Below are 17,101 nucleotides of genomic sequence, written 5' to 3'. Positions count from 1 at the left end.
CACTGTCAACCAGATGTTCAGACTGGATTTGGCATTTTGGTCTATCTGTCGAGTTCTTTCCAAGGACCTGGGGCAGGCAGAGGTGGATGTTTGATAGTGTTACAGATACCGTTGCAGGATATAAGCAGTTCCAAGTAAAGGCACCTTTAATTATTATTATTATTATCATGGTTGGTTTGCACAGTCAGTCAGATGTTTAGATTGGATTTGGTATTTTGTCCACCTGTTATTATTATTTCTGCCTTTTTTCGGGAGGTCAATGTGAGATAAGCTGGCTTGAAAGAGAATGACCAGTTCAAAATCAGTTTCCATGGTTGAGGAGACTTCTATCGCTTGCTTCTAGTTCAAGGCTTTACTGCTACACCACCCCGTCTCTCATCATGAATATTCCACTCAACTCCGCTAGTTTTGAAACCTGTTCTCAACTTTATAAATATCTGGTCTCTAACCTCTACAAGACGACATCTGCAATGAAACGTCTGCAAGAAAATAACCAAGCTTAGAGAGCACCAAGGACGCCTCCTATCGGGTCTCTGCTAGATGTGACTTTCTCACAATGTACCAGTAAGTTTAAAGATAAAGGTAAAGGTTCCCCTCGCACATATGTGCTAGTCGTTCCCTACTCTAGGGGGCAGTGCTCATCTCTGTTTCAAAGCCGAAGAGCCAACGCTGTCCAAAGATGTCTCCATAGCCATGTGGCTGACATGACTAAACGCCAAAGGTGCACGGAACGCAAAGGTGGTCCCTATTTTTTCTATTTGCATTTTTTATGTGCTTTCAAACTGCTAGGTTGGCAGAAGCTGGGACAAGTAACGGGAGCTCACCCCGTTACGCGGCACTAGGGATTCGAACCGCCGAATTGCCGACCTTTCTGATCGATAAGCTCAGAGTCTTAGCCACTGAGCCACTGCGTCCCCCACCACCAGTAAGCTTAGGATGCCCCAAAACCTAGTGGTGAAGAAGCTCCTTTGGCCCTAACATGAAAAAGAAGATGCCGGAGACAAAGAATAGCAGAAAGGACATGTTTTTTTCTCCAACTGAGAGTTGGCACTTACCAACAATTCCGACGTGCTGAGCACATCTAGTGTCAAAGATTGGATGCGGGAATAGTGCACCCCTAATTCACGGTGAATCCCTGAGCACTCGATGCATGTCAAGATGCCAAGGTTGGTGGAGAGCCAGGTGGGATCTGCAAGACAGCAACCCAGGAAGAAGCTTTGACATACATATCATGACACATCCTTCCCCTCATTCTACTCATTCTGCAAACAGACCTTTCTATCCCAGCTCAATGAAAGACAAAATACGCCCCAGTTCTCTACTGCAGATGGGATGCTCTTCACGGCCTACAGAGACGTTTTGAAATTTGTACTCAAGACCAGTGGTGGGTTTCCAAATTTTTTACTTGTTCTGTGGGTGTGGCTTGGTGGGCATGGCTTGGTGGGCGTGGCAGGGGAAGGATACTATAAAATCTTCATTCCCTCCCCAATCAGCTGGGACTCGGGAGGCAGAGAATAGATGGGGGCCCTTGGCCAGTCAGAATTTTTACTACCAGTTCTCTGAACTACTCAAAATTTCTGCTACCGGTTCTCCAGAACTGGTCAGAACCTGTTGAAACCCACCTCTGCTCAAGACAGTGGTAGTGGGGGGTGGGGGGTATTTAACAACCGGTTCTCCCAGGGTCGGGTTGGCCATCACGGGAGGCTCATGTGCAGTGGAGCTGGAGGATGGGGATGGGCCACACCTCTCACGACAGCCAACCTGACCATGAGCGAACTGGTTGTTAAATTATTTGAATCCCACCACTGGGCTCAATTGAAGTTGTAAGTTAAGGACTACCTCTAAGTGCTTGGGCACATGGGAGTCCTTGCATGAAAAAGCTGCTAAAACCAGGGGTGAAATTCAGCCAGTTCTATCCAGCTCAGGCGAACTGGTAGCGGTGGCGGAGGGAGGGTCCGCCCACCCGCCCGGATGTCATCATGTCCCATTTTTGACCCTCTGCGCATGAGCAGAAGGCTCTGCGCATGCGTGGAGGAGGTGCACGCTCTCACGTTTACGAACTAGTAGTGAAGGTAAGTGTATTTCACCCCTGGCTGAAACCCACCTGAGGCTCCACAATCACAGCACCATCGATTTCCTGGCATGTTTTTCACTTCGTCGATGATGAGCTTGGTGAGTTCTTGCAATCCGCTGTCAGCCACGCCTCCAGATGAAGACATGGAGCCTCCTGGGTCCCCCTTGAAAGCATTGCTAAGCGCTTCGTCCTTACTGTTCTGGAGCACCGACACCCACCTGGGGAATGGGAGAAAGCATCAGCCAGGATGCAACCGATTGAACGAAGGAAATCAGCATATAGGATGTTGATTGTTTAATCCAAAGGCCAGAATTCACTATTCAAACTTTTTAATTAGTTCATCAAAGGATAAAATACAAAGGGAAAAAAAACTACGGAAAAGTAAGAAGAGAGGAAGGGGAAAAGAGGGGGTATTGTGTAATGGGAGAAAAAAAAGAAAAAAGGCACCCAATTTCCGATTCTCTTTGGCACAGTCAAAGGTAACAACTTACAACTACAACTTTTTGCTTTCACACAGCAATATGTACAAGCCATTTCTTTTTTTTTTATGTTTATTTAAAATATTTTTATTCCCCTTTTCTACTTAAAAAAATATTCAAAGAGGCTAAATCAATTGAGTCGACAAAGTTTAACATAGTCTTGCATTCAAACACTCATTTGCAGATGATGAAACAAAATACAGTTTAAATAGTGTTAAGGTTTCTAGATTGCAGGTTGTATCCAATTAAGTTGATTGTTCTGTAAACCATTGAGTCTGTGTTGATTTAGCGGTATATAAGTAGAATGACTACAGTAAATTTATTTCTGCTCTAAAAAACATTTTTATGTATAAAACATAAATTTTATATTATAGAAATGTACAAGCCATTTCTATAACAATAAGCCCGTTTAATTTACAAAAAAAGATTCAAAGTTTCATTTTTTAATTTTTTTTTCTCATTGCAAATAAAAAAAATCCAGAAGCAATTTCGAACTAGAGACAAAATCAAATATAATCTCTTATTTCAATAAAAGAAACATTTTAACCATCTCAGCTTCCCTTGCTATGTGGAATAGTATATCATTCATTCCAAGATCCTTCTCACAGCTGCTGCTATTAAGCTTGTTGGATAAACTTTTCTAGTTGTTAATGTCTGTGCTAGATTACTCGTACCCCACCTTTACAGGAGCCTCTGCTATTGATAATCCCTTCCTGCAGCGACTTTATCAAGATATTTCAGTCTCCATCTGCCTTCACTAACCTCTTGCTTGCTCAATGAGTCTGCAAAATTGGCAGAAAGGAACCATTGATTCTCTTTTAGCGTTCAGGTCTGAATTTATTACACAAATATAATCCAAGTAGTCCTCGAGTTACGACCACAATTGAGCTTGAAATTTATGTTGCTAAGTGGAATGTTTGCTAAGTGAATTTTGCTCTATTTTGCGACTTTTCTTGCCACAGTTGTTAAGTGAATCGTTGCATTTGTTAAGTTAGTAACACAGTTGGTTAAGTGAATCTGGATTTCCCCATTGACTTCGCTTGTCAGAAGATTATCAAAGCCACCGTCATAAGTGTGAATCAGTTGCCAAATGCCTGAATTTTGATCATGTGACCATGGAAATGCTGCAACCAGTTGTTAGTGTCCCAAAGATGCTTTTTCAGGAGGCAACTGGACTTTCCTGTTTTTTCATTTGAGGACGCTTCGCTTCTCATCCAAGAAGCATCTTCAGCTCTGATAGGATAGTGGGGAATGGAAGGATTTATATTTCTTGCTGACAGCTGGACATTTGCATCCTTTTAGAGGGTCAACATGGGACAACCATGACCTGGATGACGGAGAATCTCTACAGACTTTTAGCTATACAATTTGGGATGAACACCCTTGGAATGGTGTGGGAGTAGGAAGGGATTTCCAGAGGAAAAACTGCAGACTACAGGAACTAGGAGCACTATTCAGGTGACCCTGAGGACACAGATAAACCTCCAAGCGCTTCAAGGACCCTCTAAAAGGATGCAAATGATCAGCTGTCTGCAAGGAATATAAATCCTTCCATTCCCCACTATCCTGTCAGAGCTGAAGAAGTTTCTTGGATGAGAAGCGAAACATCTTCAAAAGAAAAAAAAAAACCCAAGGAAGTCCAGTTGCCTCCTGAAAAAGCACCTTTGGGACAACCATGACCTGGATGACTGAGAATCTCTACAGACAGTTGTAAGTGTGAAAAGCGGTCATAAGTCACTTTTTTCAGTGCCATTGTAACTTTGAACGGTCACTAAATGAACTGTTGTAAGTTATTTATCTGTAGAGATAAATAAAGTTGAGAACCTAAGCAGGGGTGAGTTCTACTTACTTTTACTACTGGTTTGCAACAGGATTGTGCATGCACACTGGCTTTGCTCGAGCGCACGCCAAGCTTCTGCGCATGCGCAAATTGCCTATGACAACATCCGGTACGGTGGGAGGAGCCTCCTGCCGGTTTTACTACCGGTTCTTGAGAACCGGTCCAAACCGGGGGCAACCCACCACTGGACCTAAGGCATCCTACCCTAATCCAAACTTTACTCCTCCACTAATATTTCTAGTTCGTGGTTTTCCCAATCAAAATAAAACAGGAGACTGGGAACTCTCAACTTACACTATACAATCTTGTTCTTCTTCGGCTTGGAAGTGGTATGTTCTATTGTCTGCAAAAAAAAAAAGAAAAAGAAAAAAAGAAATAAGAGAATCCCTTGAAGATAAGAAATGGATAAATAACAGTGGTGGCAGTTTAAAAACAACCCTAATCTTTATTGTTAGCGGGAGAAGCTGGAGAGAGTGCAGAGATAGCATAATGAAAGCAAATATTAGATATGCAGAGACGTTTGTACTGTTATTTTTAGCTTTTTCTACACACACACACACACACACACACACACACACACACGCACACACAGAGTGGTGCATGGGTGATAGCCATGTCCTCTTCCCCAACAGCAATCCAGCCCAAAATTACATTGTAAAAATTCAACCGCAAAATTCCTTATTTTCGGCAACATTATTTTGTATATGACTTAAATAAGAATGGTTATAAGACTGGGAGAGATCTCCAGAGATCAAAACCCTTGCTTATTGATCCTAAAATATTTTTGAATCATGCAACAGGATTTTGCCACTGAATTTTAGTAATGCAATTTGAGGCTCGTCTAGGCACAGTCTGAAACCTTGTCCTGGGGATTCATACCTGGCACAAAAATTAAATATATCCAGACAGTGTTTACTACAATGGGCTTCCCTGCGACAAGTCTATGGACTTTGAGGAAGCAGAACCTAAAGACTATTGTCATTTTTTTCTTTTGATGTTGAAAAAGGTTCTTGAGAAGACCATGGACAGCCCAAAAAAACACACACAACAGATAGACCACAGAACAATCCAGAATTGTAACTCAAGGCATAAGCAACTAGGCTTCAATTAGAATAGAATAGAATAGAATAGAATAGAATAGAATAGAATAGAATAGAATAGAATAGAATAGAACAGAACTCTTTAGTGTTATGGGAATTAGTTGTTTAGCAGAGTGATGGCATTCGGGGAAAAACTGTCCTTGTGTCTGGTTGTTCTGGTATGCAGTGCCCTATAGCATCGTTTTGAGGGTAAAAGTTGAAACAATTTATGTCCAGGATGCGAGGGGTCTGTAGATATTTTCACAGCCCTCTTTTTGACTCATGCAGTATACAGATCCTCAATGGAAGGCAGGTTGGTAGCAATTATTTTTTCTGCAGTTCTAATTATCTGTTGAAGTCTGTGTTTGTCTTGTTTGGTTGCAGAGCCAATAATATAATAATAATATAACACAATAATTATATAAATGTTTATCACGTTTTGGACACGTTATATAAAGACCTAACTCTCTGCAGCAGTCCCTAAAGCTAAGAAAAATGGAAGGAACAAGAAGAAATGGACAACCAGCAGCAGGTGGATGGATTCAATTGAATCAATGATGAGGACACCCCTGGAAGAGTTGAAGAACCAGGCTGAAGCTAGATAACCCTGGGAAAAAAAATCTGTCTACATGATTGCTAAGAGTTAACACCAACGTAATGGTGTGTAACTATTATAATCATATCAAACTAGAGCCTTTGAACTGAAGAATCAAAAGACATTGTATTGACTCTATCGTTCGCCAATGACTTAACTGAAGGATGGAGCAAATTCTTATCAAATGTTCACGCATAGGAATAATTAACACGTCCCGTAAGACAGAATGTTATCAAAAACAAAGTTCTACGTCTCAAGAAAGCATATAATGTGTCTTGTGTTATGCACAGCGGTGTCTCCAAAAGAGGCAAGATGATGGACGGTAGCATGTTTGAAGTTATGTTCCTTTTGGGCATGGATCAACACATGTACCAAAGAATTGATCTTAATTCTGTCTCATCCATAAACTTGCTTCTTTTTGAAATGTTCTTCTTGGAAATGTTGGTGGTTAGATAAGTCGTAACCTAAGAATGGGTTGGCAGTGCAATGCAACTGCAAATAGAAAGGGTGATTTTAGGCACTATTAACAGCACCCTAGTTTTCAAGTCATGAGAATTAATTATTCCACTAGTCCAGGGGTGTCAAACTCAATTTCACTGAGAGCCACATCAGGGCTGTGGTTGACCTTGGGGGCCCGGGTGGGTGTGGCCGACTGGGTGGGTATGGCCAACTGGGTGAGTGTGGCCAACTGGGTGGGCGTGGCCAGCTTTATGCCACTCCCCAAACTGTTGACATGTTTCCCCTTCGCATTATGTAGACTGGGCCGAAGCCACGCTGGCCCGATCTTTCTTCTTCCCACTGGGTAGATCAGGACGACCCCGCGGGTTGGATCCGACCACATCATGGGCCGGATTTGGCCCGCGGGCCTTGAGTTTGACACCTCTGCACTAGTCAGACCTCCCCAGAGCAAAATTCATGAGCAGTGCAGACAGAACAACGATTGCTATTGGCAGATAAACCACAGTTACTTCTGCGTTGAGACCTGCATACGTTTCACTGTAGAAAAAAACAACAACTCTACATTTCGTAGCTATGATGAAGTGGGCGGTGACAAAAATTTCTTTTCCCTTTAATCTAGTTCTCATCGCTTCAAATAACTATCTCCAACCAATTTTAAACTTAACATGAAAGAAATGTGAGAAAAAACATTCTGTCCTCAGCTATTCCGGCACAAGATATTTAAAGAGGACAACACAGCCCAAGTATTGTGATAAAATGCTTACTTACGTGTGACAAGATCAAAGGATTTTTTATCCTCTGGATGCGGCCTTACTTGGCAGGTCAAGAGATTTAACTTTACTGGAGGACGGTTTATCTGTTCAAGAAAAATTGGGATAATGAACCAGTTTCTGCGACAAATATTACAGGTAGTCCTCACCTTACAACCTCAGCTGAGGCCAAAATTTCTGTTGCTAAGCGAGACATTTGTTAAGAGAATAAGGCTCCATGTTACTATGGCTCCTTCCTTGCCATAGTTGTTAAGTGAATCACTGCAGTTGTTAATTTAGTAACACAGTTGTTAAGTGAATCTAGCTTCCCCATTGACTTTGCTTGTCAGACGGTCACAAAAGTGGATCAAGTGACTCCGGGACACTGCAACCGTCATAAATATGAGTCAGTTGCCAAGTGTCTGAATTTTGACCATGTGACCGTGGGGATGCTGAAACGGTCGTAAGTGTGAAAAACGGTCATAGGTCACTTTTTTCAGTGCTGTTGTAACCTCGAACAGTCACTGTTTGAACTGTTGTAATTTGAGGACTACCTATATTTCCTAATTCTTTTATCACATTCTCAGATTGAGTAATAATGGAGAAATATTACCAATTAATCGAATTACTGACATTTGCTCTCATTCTACATTAAAGATATTTATTTACTGTGCAGCACAGAAGAACACACCCGGCTATAAAGCAGACAATATAATCAGATAAAGACTGAAAGTTGAAAAAGCCTGAAATTATAAAGAAATTCACCAAATTTCTCCACAAACTGGTTTCTTAAGATCTGCCTGGAAAATTTATTGTTATGGAGGCATCTCAGTGGATTCGTGTGCAATTTACAAGGTCTTTAAATAACCATCTCTATTTTTCTATTTCACTTTTTATTCCATTTCTCTATAAGCTTTACGAGGGACGCGGTGGCTCAGTGGCTAAGACACTGAACTTGTCAATCGAAAGGTCGTCAGTTCAGCGGTTCGAATCCCTAGTGCCGTGTAATGGGGTGAGCTCCTGTTACTTGTCCCAGCTTCTGCCAACCAAGCAGTTTGAAAGCACATAAAAAATGCAAGTAGGAAAATAGGGACCACCTTTGGTGGGAAGGGAACACCGTTCCGTGCGCCTTTGGCGTTGCGTCATGCCGGCCACATGACCACGGAGACGTCTTCGGACAGCGCTGGCTCTTCGGCTTTGAAACGGAGATGAGCACCGCCCCCTAGAGTCGGGAATGACTAGCACATATGTGCGAGGGGAACCTTTACCTTTTTAATGTTTGGAAATTGAAAGTTTACCTGTACCTTTTAAGGCAGGGGTGGGCAAATGTGGCTCTTTTACAACCTGTGGACTTCAACTCCCAGAATTCCTGAGAATTTGCCCACCCCTGTTTTAAGGTATCAATAGGAGAAGGTAGTAAGAAAGATGAGAAGATGAAAAAGATGAGAGGGATAATAGCAATAGACGTCTTCGGACAGCGCTGGCTCTTCGGCTTTGAAACGGAGATGAGCACCGCCCCCTAGAGTCGGGAACGACTAGCACATATGTGCGAGGGAAACCTTTACCTTTTATAAGTTTTACTCGCTCACTTTCAATGTTCATGAATGGCTGATTTTTTTTTCCCCCTAAAAGTTTCGTAGCCAAGTCAAGATAGGTAGTCAACGTTGTTCATTTGTCAACGTCTCTTCAGGGAAATCTACTTTGCAGGGAGCCAGCCTTTCAATGTCAAAGACAGCCATGATGGATTACATCTTTAAATCATGTGAGAAGACCTGGGGCTTACCAGAGCACATTCCAAGGGAATATGATATATTCCCAGTACAGAAAATAGTACCTTGCACAATTGAATAACACACTAGACCTTTTCCATGCCATTCTCATCGGCTATGTTCAGGCAATAGATTTAATCAGGTCAATATAAACAGACGTGTGCAAAAGTCCTCAATCCAGGAACAGAAAGTTCTGGAGAATTCTAGAATGTTCTGTTTATTTCCAAAACACACCAGAACCTCTTTCAGAACTATGTTGTTGTCGTGGTCCGCCAGCAGCCTGCGGCGCTGGCAGCAAAGTCGGACAGTGAGGAGGCTGGGGAGGAACATGGGCCAGTCCTGGAGTCTAGGGAAGGTTCGGACGAGGGCTCTGCGTCGGAGGCAGAGAAAGGGCCATCTGGGAGATAGGTGCTGCCTCTGGAGACTCCAGAGTCAGACCTCAGCGAGGCAGAGGAACGGGGGAGCATGCGCAGAGCTGCCAGAAGGCAAGAACAGTTAAAACAAAAGGGATGATTCGGGAGTAGGGCTTGGAGATGATTGGCCATTCCCATAAGACTTAAAAGAGGAGCAAAGGCACGTGGGCCTTTGCAGGAAGCAACGTTGTCAATTCTGTGCAGTTTAAAGTCTGAAGCTCTGTTTGATTCTGGAATCCGTGTGGCTTTGCCAATTAGGTCTTTGGCAGCGTGTCAAGGGAGATAAAGGTGGGTGATTATCAGCCTTATCCCGAAGGACTCTTTACCACTATTTGGGACTCACCTGTGAATGAACAGAATTCACAGCTGTTAAAATAAAACAGGTTTTTGGGACTACTCGTGTGTTTAACTGACTCAGGAGGCCTAGGTCAAAACAGTTGTGCTGGGGATGATCCTGTGGAATAGCATATCCAGAAGGAAATGGGAATCTTCTGGACAAGCCTATCAGCTATGTTCATACAATGCATTTTGCTCTATTAGTTCTTTCGTTCAATCTTAGTACCTTCTTTGTATCCATCCTGCTCGGTTAATGCATGGTTCGATGTACTGTGCAATACCAAAACATGGACGACACCAGAACCAGGTTAAGCATATGAAGAGAGACTACTTTGAACATCTCCCCAATGGTGCATCAACACAAAGCAATTTTAATCTGGAATTTTTCAGCGAAGGAATTCCACCCTCTACCCCACTTACTGTGCTGTGAGAAATAGTGAGACATCCGTATTTCACCCCACACTTTCTCTTCTGCCACACCTTCCGAATTCTAGGATAAGCAAAGAGGAAGGAAAAATGAACACAATATTGAGAATTAGCCTGCGTCAGAGGCCATGTACTTCCTGTTATTGTAGATCCGGGATTGCCATCCCCTTTGGTAGCAGTGCATCCCTTCAGGAATGAATCAGTCTGTCTATCTGTCTACTACTAAATGTATAGGCTGCCCAAATCTATCATTAAGTAAACAAGGTGATGGTTAAAAAAAAAAAGAAAAAGAAATTGAGAAAAATACCTTAGCACTCTAAAAATCAAACAGGAATGTGCAAAATATACAATTTAGGGAATGGAACTTTCCAGGAAAGAGAAGAATGATTTTTTTTTACCTTCCAGACAATGTCTGTCTAGCATTTCCTACACGATTTATGGCAGACATGTCTGATCCAGTGGTGGGATTCAAATAATTTAACAGCCGGTTCTCTAATGACTAGCTGGGTGGCGTAGCCACAGTGGGCATGGCCAGGGGGTGTGACAGGTAGCACTCGGCCTCCTGCACCCCCCTGGGAGCAAAAACAGGCTGTGGGGGGGCAGCCCCCTGCGCCCCGTTTTGGGCCTAGTAGGCCTCCCTGCACTTACCTGGGAGCCAAAACGGGGCATGTAGGAACTCCTGGAAGGGGAGGGGAGGGGAAGGGCCAGCCAGCCAGCAATTTAACAACCGGTTCGCCTGAACTGGCTCAAACTGGCTGAATCCCACCATTGGTCTGATGCAAGGGAAATAAATGAGATTCCAGTATTCCTGAAACAATTCATTTCTGAAAACAATACCTTTTACGACCTCCTCACACTACCTCCTCACTAAACAGTTTCGTCATGGTCAGAACTTTCCCAAGCAAAATATTGTAGGCCTACTTTCTAAGATGTAAGAAATGGAAGAGACAATCCTTTTTCTGGAGCTATGCCCACATATCTAATTTCTGAAAGATGCCCTCTTGATGAGATGATGACAGGTTTGGAAAGAAGAACGGAGGGTGGGCAGTCTACAGGTTGCCCTTGAAAGCAGGGAGAGTGTTTGAGCCCTTGACAAATGATGACATCTTAGAAATGAATGGGTCCATTAAAATAAAATGTTGAGTAAGGCATTTTGGAAGATGCTTATTTCCACCCACCCCACCCTGTGATGCAGCACAAAACACTCCGAGAGCTTACCCATCACTTTTCTTATATAAGAAGCCAGACTTCTCAGTCCCGTATTGTTTATTGCCTTGATGCTGATGGATGCTGTACCCACTGCCAGAGTTCTTTCTGTTGAGGTTCTCCTGAATACAAGAGAAATAAATTATGGGTTATGGGTGCTCTGGCAAAATGGCTGCCAGTGGCTCAAAAATCCATGCAATAGAGAACAACCCTGGTTTACCATCTTGCTTTTTGCCCAGGGGTGGGCTCCTGGGGGTTCGCAGGGGTTTGGGAGAACCTCTAGCTAAGATTCTGTGCAGTTTGGAGAACCCCCAAATTCCACTCCTGGCTGGCCCCAACTACCCCGCCCCTCCCCTCCCAGGAGTCCTCTCGCGGCTCATTTTGGATGCAAGTAAGTGCAGGGCATGCGTGGAGGGCGAAAAACGGGCCTACCGGAAGTTTGGGAAGGCCGGAAATGGCCCATAAGGGCCTCCGGAGCCTGGGGAGGGCAAAAACACCCCCCCCCCGCCCATGGTGCAGGAGGCCGAGTAGGCCATACCCACCATGGCCATGCCCACCCAGCAATCGGGCAGAGAACCCCTTGCTAAAATTTTTGAAGCCCACTCCTGTATTTGCCCCATCCTTTAGCCCAGTGTTTCTCAACATTAACAACTTTTTAGATTTCTGGACTTCAGCTCCCAGAATTCCCCAGACTAGTGTGCTGGTTGGAGAATTCTGGGTGTTGGAAGTCCATAAATCTTAAAGTTGATAGGGTTGAAAAATAGTGTTTTAACCTCATCTTCCTAAATGCTCTCAATTATTCTGGCTTCTTGCTATTCGCTTTGGAATGTCAGGCACTCCAAAAAGCCTTGGGATACATGCAATTACTTATTTAATTGTCAAATTTATATGGCTGCTCATCTGATGAAAAAGTGATTTTGGGTGATTTATAATAAAATTAATTTTAAAAATTAATATAGAAAAACTTTGTTTTTTTAAAAAAAAATAAAAACAGAAGGAGGCCAAGAGAAAACAGGAGATGTTAATAACAGTGGAGTCACCTCACAGACCATCTCACTGGTCCCCTGGAAATCCCAAGCCTGATGGCATAACCAGGTTTTGAGGGACTTCCAAGTATATCAGCAAGGATAGAGCCAGCCTCACTTCATAGGCAGACCACCAAATGTAGCTCCCTAGCAGGGATGAAATGCTACCGGTTCACACCGGTTCAGGAGAACCGGTAGTGGCGACAGTACGTGGTTTGGTGAACCGGTAGTGGCGGCTGCACGATGCTCTGCCCACCCACCCGGACATCATTACTTCCTGCTTTTAAACAGGAAGTAACCTGTTTTTGACCCTATACGCATGCACATGCAGCTTTGCGCATGCGCAGAGGGTCCAAAATCGCACGTGATGATGATGGCGCACGAACTTCCAAACCGGTATGGAAGATAAGTAGATTTCACCCCTGCTCCCTAGTGTGCCCCACATCTGATGGAACGGGCTGATATAATTAGGGGGGAAGAGTCCCTCAAATAACCCAGCCCACACCATGAAGGTCAAAACTAGCCCCTTGATTTAAATCTGGGAACATTTCTTTTATTTATTTTCTGAGAAAGCTAATAGAACTTATTTTGAGTCTAAGAGGCCTCCTTCTAGATAAAAAATAAAACTGGAAGTTGGCAAATAACGTCCTTTATTTAAAAACAAGAATACATGTATTTTTAAACCATCTCTAACATGCCATGGGGCTAAGAGCTGGTAGGCACCAAGGCAGAAGTCCGTACATCTATTGGCACCCACCAGGTGCCACTCAACAGTTCCTAGGGCATTTCATGGCATCACATGACACTGCTATTGCTTAAAATCCTTTTTGGAACTATCTGATGGTTTCCTTCCACACACTGGCAAGCCAAAGCAAGCAACTAAAAACCCAATCTGCCAGACTGACTTGTTTGAGCTGAAAAAAGATAGCAAATTAAAAATATTCTTGGACAGTTTTACAGGCTTGCAGCTTGTTAATTAGCATTGTTGAAAGGGCATACAAATCAGGGGTGATGGGGGAGCAGTTGGATTCCAAACAATCTAAAAATGGTTTTTTTTCAAACTTGGCAAGTTTAAAATGCGTGGGCTTCAATTCCCAGAATTCTCTAGCCAGCTGAGTTCTTTGCTGAGCTGCCCAGGGAATGCTGGGAGTTGAAGTCCAGACATCTTCTTAAAGTTGCCAACTTTGAAAAATACTTAATCTAAAAGAGAGATCAGCAACTTTTCAGCAACTAATCAGCCTCTTGCTGTGTTACCTGATTTCCAGCTGTCTCCCTAACCAGAGGAAATGGCGGGGACCAACTACGCATGCGTTTAAATATTTTCGGGGAGGGCTTATTTTCAGGGGAGGGCTTATTTTCAGGGGAGGGCTTATTTTCAGGGGAGAGTTTATTTTCGGGGAAACACGGTAGAATACATTAATACGCACAGTGCAGTGCCCAGACATTCCTTCAAAATGCATGACCAAATTTTGCAAAAAAGCAAATCATTGGACCCATTGCAATTTGTCATAGACCCCGGGAAGTCCTGATTAAGCCCACCCACCCCCATTTCACCCTCTCCCGCACCTTCCCAAAGGACCCTCGAAGCTTTACCCCTTTGTTCTCCAGCTGCAAGATGCCTCGGAGGGAATCCCGGATCCGAGTGAGCTGCTTTACCTCTTCTTCCTTAGCCTGACGAAGCTAAAATAAGATTAGAAATTGCTAAGGACAAGCAAGTTGGAGCTATCTTATCACTCTAACACACATCCTCAGGCACAGAATGGGACAACTTGCCATGGTCAACTTACTGTGGGACAATTCAGCAAATACAAAAGTTAAATTAATTTCAGTGGCTAATAATAATAATAATAAAATAAAGTCAATCCAGAAATACAGGAATTGCAATAATTTTGACGAAAATGTGGTTGCCAATAGTAAAAGCAGCGGTGCTATTCAGCAGGTTCTGACAGGTTCTGGAGAACCGGTAGCGGAAATTTTGAGTAGTTCAGAGAACCAGCAAATACCACCTCTGGCTGGCCCCAGAGTGGGAAGGGAATGGGGATTTTGCAGTATCCTTCTCCTGCCATGCCCACCAAGCCACGCCCACAGAACCAGTAGTAAAAAAATTTGAATTCCACCACTGAGTAAAAGTAACTGAACAAAATAATCCATACAGCGTTGAATTGTCTCATGGTGAATTGTCCTGTGGCGAGTTGGTTGCAACGAGTTGGTCGCAACGAGTTGGCCATGACAAGTTGTCTTGGATCCTCTCAGGCATTGGCTTTCTTCAGCCCAGAAGATTACAAGGTACAAAATAACATCAGGCCTTAGAGGGCCCCAATTTACATTAATGTAGGCTCAGTCAATTTGGAGGAACAGAAAGCAGTTTGCAGGACCGAAAAAGTAAGATTTCTTCCTAATTTCCTCTATGGAAACATAAGAGATTTTTATGCAAACTGTACCATCTACACCAGGGGTCTCCAAATTTTGGCAACTTTAAGACGTGTGGACTTCAACTCCCACAATTCCTCAGCCAGCAAAGCTCGCTGAGGAATTGTGGGAGTTGAAGTCCACACGTCTTAAAGTCACCAAGATTGGGGACCCCTGATCTACACAGATGTGCAGATTAAATCATAGTGTTCCCTCCTTATGTCCTTTTTCCCCAGATTCTCATCGCCATCAGCCACCATCCTTAATTCCTCAGAAACAGAGTCAGGTAGAGAATTGTTCATCGTCCAGGTCTCCTTCGGTTCGAGGAACAAACACTGCTCTAGGGTTTTATTTCAAAAGAGAAAAAAAAAAAAGAATCCCAAAGAAATTATCCTGTGGGAATACAGGATGGGGCTTGTTTAGTGGCAATTTCGGCAAGGGGAATTGTATGGCTCTCCTGCTTCCTAATGAAGTCTTTCGCCCAACATTCTTGTAATCTTTTTGGCTTGGATGAAATCCCAAAAGGAGACAGGAGGCAGGAGCCACTTCCATTGTATTTCTGGAGTTGCAATGTCCCTGTTAAAAGAAAGGCGTCTTTGCCTTCGAAAAAAATCCCTCGATAATTTCTTGTTCTCCAGACAAAAATGCAGAGAAATCATCCACACAAGCTTCTCCACTGGGTACCTTGGTGGAGTATTTCAAGAACTCGTTTGCAGTCAGCCGAATTTAGAAGAGTTTTTTCCCCAATCTTGGCAAGTTGAAGATGCATGGATTTCTCAAATTCAAGGGATAGGCAGAAGAGGACAGAAACTAAGTTCTGATGTGGGATTTGAAAGAAAGGAGAAGGAGAGCACCATGCATGGAGGGGAAACCCAGAAGAGAAATGAAAGGGTGAGCATGGTATTGAATGGGTCAGGCTAAGCACAATAAAAAAAAAAAGCAGGTAGTCCTGGATTTATGACCATAGTTGACCCCAAAATTTCCGTTGCTAAGCAAGACAATTGTTAAGGGAGTTTTGCCCTACTTTATAGCAATAGCAATAGCACTTAGACTTACCATGTTTTCCCCAAAATAAGACTGGGTCTTATATTAATTTTTACTGCAAAAAACACATTATGGCTTATTTTCCAGTTAGGTCTTATTTTTGGGGGAAATACAGTATTAAATGCCTCCGTCTGCTGATGATCTTAACTGGGGCTTATTTTTGGGGTAGGGCTTATATTACGAGCATCCTGAAAAATCATGCTAGGGCTTATTTTCCGGTTGGGTCTTATTTTCGGGAAAACAGGGTATATACTGCTTTACAGTGCTTTACAGCCCTCTCTAAGTAGTTTATACTGTCAGCATATTGTCCCCCAACAATCTGGGTCATTTTGCCCACCTCGGAAGGACGGAAGGCTGAGTCAACCTTGAGCCTGGTGAAATTTGAACTGCCAAATTGCAAGCAGCTGGCAGGCAGCAGAAGTAGCCTGCAGTTTCCTGCCAAGTTGTTAAGTGAATCACTTCAGTTCTTAATGTAGGGTTACTACAGGGTTACTACAGGGTTACTACATTCCAGTAGAGAGACATTCCCGGAAGATGGGCTCCAGCATAGCTCAGAAGACTAAACCTCTGGTTCCGGTGACCGACCCAGATTAGATCCTAGTAACAAGGTTGTTAAGGTAAATATGGCTTCCGCATCGACTTTGCTTGTCAGAAAAGGTAATCACATGACCCTGGGATATTGCAACCATCATAAATACAAACCAGTTGCCAAGGTCCAAATTTTGATCACATGACCACAGGGAATGCTGCAACGGTCGTTTGAAAAATGGCTCATAACTTACTTTTTTTCAGTGCCATTGTAACTTCAAACAGTCACTAAACAAATGGTTGTAAGTCAAGGACTACCTGAGCTTACTGAAGAACCCAATCCTTTTCCTAGCTAGGAAAGCAATCCTTGTAAATCCGGAGCTGAAAATTAGTTCACAGCCCTGTGGAAATCCAGTAACAACTTACTGCATGTAAGGAGGCGGCTAGTTTTTCGATGAACGGGTAGAGGTTCTGAGATGCCTTCCAGCCATCTTGGAAGAAACTGGAAACATTTTGAAATCAGTGGAGAAATATTGAAAAGCCAAGGATGGGGAAAGAAAAAAGAAAAAGAAAACAGGAAGAGGTTAGCTCAATTTACTGCCACAGAATAGCAATAGTAATAGCACTTAAATTTATATACCGCTTTACACCCTCTCTAAGCGGTTTACAG

General features: G+C 43.2%; 1 protein-coding gene across 2 annotated transcripts in view; it reads right to left on the bottom strand.

Moving 5' to 3' along the window:
• The window catches only part of ASAP3 (ArfGAP with SH3 domain, ankyrin repeat and PH domain 3), a 94,146-nt gene that overhangs the window by 17,979 nt on the left and 59,066 nt on the right, over positions 1-17,101 (bottom strand). For both annotated transcript variants that reach the window (XM_060691496.2, XM_060691497.2), the window contains exons 8-15: positions 16,858-16,933; positions 14,044-14,130; positions 11,438-11,547; positions 10,214-10,283; positions 7,295-7,382; positions 4,688-4,736; positions 2,105-2,292; positions 1,056-1,189 (exon numbers count right to left, since the gene is read on the bottom strand). In XM_060691496.2, the coding sequence (XP_060547479.2) occupies positions 1,056-1,189; positions 2,105-2,292; positions 4,688-4,736; positions 7,295-7,382; positions 10,214-10,283; positions 11,438-11,547; positions 14,044-14,130; positions 16,858-16,933 (802 nt within the window). The remainder of the gene's footprint in view (positions 1-1,055; positions 1,190-2,104; positions 2,293-4,687; positions 4,737-7,294; positions 7,383-10,213; positions 10,284-11,437; positions 11,548-14,043; positions 14,131-16,857; positions 16,934-17,101) is intronic.

The sequence above is a fragment of the Pantherophis guttatus genome, chromosome 10, assembly GCF_059756535.1.
Source record: "Pantherophis guttatus breed Tessera chromosome 10, ASM5975653v1, whole genome shotgun sequence".
NCBI classification, from domain to species: Eukaryota; Metazoa; Chordata; class Lepidosauria; order Squamata; family Colubridae; genus Pantherophis; species Pantherophis guttatus.
This window is presented reverse-complemented; position numbering and strand designations above follow the sequence as displayed.